The 6270-nt window shown below is 37.2% G+C and overlaps 1 protein-coding gene across 1 annotated transcript; it reads right to left on the reverse strand.

Moving 5' to 3' along the window:
- Positions 1 to 831: 831 nt before the first annotated feature.
- Positions 832 to 2289, reverse strand: LOC139840737 (agamous-like MADS-box protein AGL66). Its single transcript, XM_071830986.1, has 4 exons — positions 2105 to 2289; positions 1949 to 2002; positions 1820 to 1838; positions 832 to 951 (listed from the first exon to the last, which is right to left on the reverse strand). Exons 1-4 carry the CDS (start codon positions 2287 to 2289, stop codon positions 832 to 834), a joined length of 378 nt encoding a protein of 125 aa, XP_071687087.1.
- Positions 2290 to 6270: the final 3981 nt, after the last annotated feature.

The following is a 6270-nucleotide window of genomic DNA, read 5'->3' on the forward strand; positions in this document are numbered from 1 at the left end:
TACACCTTCATACTTCCCATGTACACCGTCGATGACCTTGCTAGATACTGTTCCTCGAATAGTACCCGTAGTGTCCTATTAAACATAAATGAATATAGTTACATTAACCTGTTTTAGTCAACGCAATACAATTATGAAAATATACATAAGTTAGTGATGTAAACTCACTTTGAGCGTTACAGACAGATCGCCGACAAAATTTTTCTCAGAAGTCTTAACAACACCAACAACTTGATCAGCTGGTAAAAATCTACGTTGTCTCAAAATGCTTGCTATATCAGATCTACCTGTAGTTACAACAATACACATAAACTGTTGGCTTATGGTTTCAAGAATGAGTATACAATTTTGTTGTTTACCTCCGTACGGATATGCAAACTCCATCGCGTGTAGCCACGGATCCAGTGTAAACGAATCATCTGCTTCAGGTATGTTGATTATTTCCCTTACAAAATCTTGCGTACACATGTCATCCAAAACGTTATTCTCGTTATTTCGAAGTTCATACGCATCTTGGAAAACACCAGCGGGTCCAGGGATTCGGTAGGATAATTTGTTCTTTTTGTTAAACCCGGAACCACGAAGAAGAGGTCGTTGTGGTGAAATAGGTTGCTTTTGTTTTTGTCGGTTAAGTTGGGGGGACTCTAAAGGTCGTGAGAATGGTGGTGACTCAGTGGGCACCAATATGGTTTGAGTGGGTTTTGAAACTGATACAGATTGAGTGAGGTCGGAATCATCAATATCAAGTAGGTATTCCCATCCATCGTTCTCATCATTGGCCATTTTTTTAGAATGTGATTTTGTGTTTTTTTTAGTTTTCAACTTCTGATTTCAGTGAAAATTAAAACTCAGTTTGAGGTGTTTGAAATGTGGTTGTTTTGTATGTGATGTTGTAATTGATATTGAAGTTTCAACTGGTATAAATAGATGTATAAAAGCATAGATTTCGACCTGCAAAAGCAAGATTCGGCTTAAAAGTGAACAAAATATGGCAGGACCCAAAACTGAAGTTTGAAACTTCGGTTTTGCTGAAAAGCCTGCAAAACCGAAGTTCCAAACTTCGGATTTGGCAAAACCGAACTTTGGAACTTCGGTTTTACCATTTTCGATATGATTTTGATAAAATTTCCATTTTTGCAAGAGCCTTTAATAAAATTACTATTAAAAAAAAAAATCCTTTGTCCACCCCCCCCCCCCCCCCCCCCCCCCCCCCCAAAAAAGCGATGTGAGAAAGGTGTCATAGGTGGAACTGCATGTCATGAATGAAATTGTGGGTTAGTATGTAGGCAACGAGGGTCGAACTCCTGACCATCACAAAAGAAATAGATGGCTTAGTTGTTCGAGTTATGAGGTTCAAACATCATTAGCATCACATCTTTGATTCTAACAAAAAAAAAGTGTCGGAAACGGCCACAGGATAACCAGGTTAGACTGCATACATCTAAGAAAAATAATTACCTTTTCCGAATAATTTGAACAAGAGAAACCTCATTCATTTACGTTTTGAATTCATTTTCTTAGGCTTAAATGTGTATATGGTTGTATACTTGTATAGTGGTATATATGTAATTTGTAGAGTGTCTTTACACTTGAGGCTTTTAGAATGTACGGAGTACTACTTAATAAGATGCTCTTTGAGCGAGTTATGTGTGCATACAAGTACATAAGAAGCTACTCCGTATGTGTTTACATCAAGCATTAACTTGTAGAGTTGTAGTAGAAGATAAATTTACAAAGATATGATGAATAACAATATTTGTTTATCTTGTAAAATCACATAGACATTTAACATTTGCATGGATGGCATAAAAATCCATACCTCTCTATGTTGGATCACACTGCAATCAAAACAATAATACCAGGATCATGAATTACATAATCGAATTACATATAAAATCAAAGAAAGCTATATATCCAAAAAAAGTACGGTGTATATACAATAGAGTACCTTCCTCTTTCGGAATCAGATTGATTTATGAACCGATTGAGTACATCTTCGGTTCTATAAAACAAAACTTTACATTAGCGTAATATTACACATTTGTGATTCGAAAAGTCATATTATATAATACGATGAACAATTGATGTGGTCTAAAGTTATGACCTTCGTTTGCACGAAAAATGATTGAGACGGCACGAAGGTGGAAACATGATAAGAGTGATATCGATATCACATAAAACCGATAGCTCATAAGCCTTCTTGATGAGCCCATTTCTTCGTTTGCAAAATGTGACCAAACTACTTGTATTGTTATCGATTCTTTTCATTGGAAGCTTATTTCGACCCATTTTCTAATTATATACATGTGTGTGTCTTTCTCACTGTTGCAAAACACCTCGTCTCGAGCCGTCTCGACGCCCGTCTCGACGGTTTGGTGACTAGTCCGTCCCGTCTCGAAGAAAACCGTCTAATATGACAGTCAACGGTCAAAATTCGGGTCAAAATTAAAAAAAATCGGGTCAAAGTCGGTCAAAATTCAGAAAAGCCAGAAAATCGGTAAAATCGGTAAAATATATCGTATTTTAGTTTGAATTTTTTGTATTAAATTAACGATGATAGCAATTATGGGTACAAATTAATTAATTAAAGTTTTTAGCTTTAAAATATGTATACATATATGCATTTTTATACTTATATATTTAAAAGTCAACTTTGGTTAACGTCCGTCTCGACCCTGTCTCGAACGTCTCGACCTTTTTAGGACCCGATCGTCTCGACCCCGTCTCACTGCAACCTTACTCTTTCTATTTCAAGAAAGATATAAAAATAAAAAGTATTTGTTTTCTAAAAACAGAAATTAATTAGTTTGCATTTGATATCATTAAAATCCAGATTAAAAAATGAAGATGATGATGTTGATAGATGAATAAAAGGATGATGAAAATGTACAAAAATGTTGGTGGATGGAAGAGGTCTTAGATCTCCTTTTGTTCGGATTACGTGTAAATGCGAATTTGTTGATGATTTCATTACTTACTATGGGGAAATTAATGACGCTCGTTTTGATATTTATATTCCTATAATCTAATCTAATATAGAAGCAATCAGTTGAAGTGATTGTGATATGGCCTATTATAATGGTGATGGGTAAATTAGGCACGCTGGGGGGAGGGGGTGAGGTATTTAGGGTCGTGACATGATCCGTTACAATATATATAGCACAACTATATTGCAAGAATTTAATTGTTTGGTGTTGGTAATCGATAATGAAACACAAGTAGGAAAACAAGAAACAAATATAAAGTGGGATGAATAATAATGTTTATTATTGTTTCTCTCTAAATTAACTTTACATTGTAAAAATATAATAGAGGCAGTCCCCCTTCCTTTCTCTCATTTACATGTTATTTATAATTAACAAAACTAAATGAGGCACTCTCCATGATCTCTAATATCTTCACGTACATGCATAGAATTAGGAACATGGGCAAAGTGGTCAAGTCCATTTGAAGGTAATGCTAAACTTGCGCATGACTTCTTCCGGCTTTCTAACCATTCATTATTTCTCGGATTCGGGTCGGGTAATATCCACCCGGATCATTCCTCCCCTTCTCCGACAAAGGCGACTAGCTCCTGCTAGTCCTTAATTTTTTGAATGATGAACTCTCTCAAAATATAAGTTATCTTCATTTTGAGGCTATATTTTTCTACCTTCTTTATATGAACAAAGAAGATGCATTTTTTCTCCATGTAAAAGCATATAAGCTTAGAAACATGGGTTTCTCTTTCACCATTTTTTTTCATTTATTATGATAAATAAATGATAAGTAGAAGGCTTATCTTTTCTCTCCATATTTTCCCAAAAGAAAATTTCATGGGACCATGGGCCTTTTTTCTTCTTCATCCTTTATAACTTAAAAGGAAGAAGTGTTGATATATTTCTCATGTTCAACACTTGGATGTATTTGAACATGGCAAATAAATTTTTTTTCCTTCATCCCTAATTTTTTGTTGTCTTCTTTTTCTTCTTCTTGGCCATTCCTTCCTATGAAACTTTGAACAAACTTGCGGAAGCTTTCTTTTTAGTTTGTCACACGAGGGAACGAACCGCTCTGATACCTTTGATCCGTTACAATATAAATAGCACAAATATATTGCAAGGATTTAATTGTTTGGTGTTGGTAATCGATAATGAAACAGAAGTAGGAAAACAAGAAACAAATATAAAGTGGGATGAATAATAATTTTTATTATTGTTTCTCTCTAAATTTACTTTACATTGTAAAAATAAAATAGAGGTAGTCCCCCTTCCTTTCTCTCATTTACATGTTATTTATAATTAACAAAATTAAATGAGGCACTCCCCATGATCTCTAATATCTTCACGTACATGCATAGAATTAGGAACATGGGCAAAGTGGTCAAGTCCATTTGAAGGTAATGCTAAACTTGCGCATGACTTCTTCCGGCTTTCTAACCATTCATTATTTCTCGGATTCGGGTCGGGTAATATCCACCCGGATCATGACATGACAAACGTGTTGGTAAATGAAAAATAGTGAGGTGACGTGTTGAGTGGCTATTGGATTAATATTAATGCTTTAATATGTGATCATGCATATTTTTACCATAGGGTTAAATATGCCTGCTCAATACGTAGAGGGGTTTAAGGATCTTAGAACGTGGCTCTCCAGTCCGGCTACCGTGAATAACCCTGGCCGACATGATGATGTCGGCGGGGTGGCCAAGTGATTAAGTCCACCTCCGATAACGGTCGTCGATCAAGAGGCCCCAAATAAGGTCGTAGGTACTAGCTTACGAAAGACTAACCTGTTAACCTTGAAAAGATGTCGAATGATGCTTTTGTATCGTAGGTGATGGTTACGTAATATGCTGTGTCTCGTAGGTAATGATTAGGGTTTGTATTTATAGGCAAACCCTAATTCTAGAACCGTCCCAGATCATAATAATCTCATCCATAACTGACTCCCCCGAATCACGGATATAATTATGGAAAAGATATTTACTTGACAGCTAAGCAACCGCTGTACCGAGAACAAAGGAATCAGATACAATCCGCATACCGCATAGCGCACACAAGCACACGCATACGCACACTATTAAGCGCCCGCATGCATATGAGGTGCGCATGCGGGTTGCGGTATCATTATGTCCCCCCAGTTTGATGTTATATGACGCAAGACACATGACATCAAACTATTAAGCGGAAAAAACAAGAAAACGGCTAGCATTCAATGTTCCGCGTGCGTTTCGAGGTCATTTAATGCCTGTCACTGTCGCAGAAGACCATTCGGCTGACAAGACATAAAGTGGAAGTTGGCAGGCTCGTGTCAGCCACGCGCTCATAGGTAACCATACCCATCTGACATCCTCACGCGCACTCAAAATGCTAACCGTTGATCGCTAAACACGTGTACAGCCACGATAAACCCATTCCAACCCATGGCTCCAAATCGTCTCTATAAATAGCCCCAAATCACACACATTTCCATTTTTCTGCTCCAAGCTTCCTCAATACGCTGCTACATTCAATTCCGATCAAATCCTAAATACTCCGGCCACCGTCTAAAGGTTAGTGATTCTCCAACCATTCTATAGAAAATGACTAAGGCTAACGAAATCTATGTAGATAGTGTCAGATCGATTATAGAGCAGAAACATATTGACCACTTAGTTAAACAATACCCGCCGTTAGCAAAATACAATCCGGTGCCACCCTTGCCCAATCAGCGTGCTCACGAGCCACCGGAGAAAAAGTTGGCCATCTACGAACATGCGTTCAAGCATGGTAACTTTAGGGTTCCCCCATCCGACTTCTTCCTAGGCGTATTAGATCACTTCAGAGTGGGAATAGGACAACTACACCCTTATGCCATAGGCAAAATAGTTCTGTTTGAAATGTGGTGCGCCGCACTCGATAGGGTTCCGTTGGTTAAAGTTTTCTGTCATCTGTACCGCTTAGCCAATCACCACAAATCCTGGTTCACCTTCTTTGCCCGTCAAAATTTCACCAAAACCCCAAAGTCGAATGCGGGTAACTGGAAAGAAACTTTTTTTTTCATTGACCAAACTGTAGTTGGTACCGCTTTTCCGCAAACGCTTATATGGTTCGAGAAGGTGGAAAAGGATGTGAACAAAACTGATGTTTAAAGCTAAGGGGTATAAAATACTCTTAAATTTTAGCAGGAAATACTATTAAATACGATACAATTTTACACAAGATATTTATTTATTTAGAGAATGGATATACTTAAACCTTGCTACAACACTTATAGGCAGTGTACCTAATCGTACAGTAGTGTAGTTTT

This window comes from Rutidosis leptorrhynchoides, chromosome 4 (assembly GCF_046630445.1).
Source record: "Rutidosis leptorrhynchoides isolate AG116_Rl617_1_P2 chromosome 4, CSIRO_AGI_Rlap_v1, whole genome shotgun sequence".
In the NCBI taxonomy this organism is placed as follows: Eukaryota; Viridiplantae; Streptophyta; class Magnoliopsida; order Asterales; family Asteraceae; genus Rutidosis; species Rutidosis leptorrhynchoides.

What these genes read in the sequence shown, in the direction of transcription:
- LOC139840737 (XM_071830986.1), bottom strand. Translation starts at nt 2,289, where the DNA reads ATGGGTCGAAATAAGCTTCCAATGAAAAGAATCGATAACAATACAAGT. An exon ending in CATTTTTCGTGCAAACGAAG is followed by an intron (nt 2,003 to 2,104) that starts GTCATAACTTTA and finishes TTTGTTTTATAG; the next exon opens with AACCGAAGATGTACTCAATC.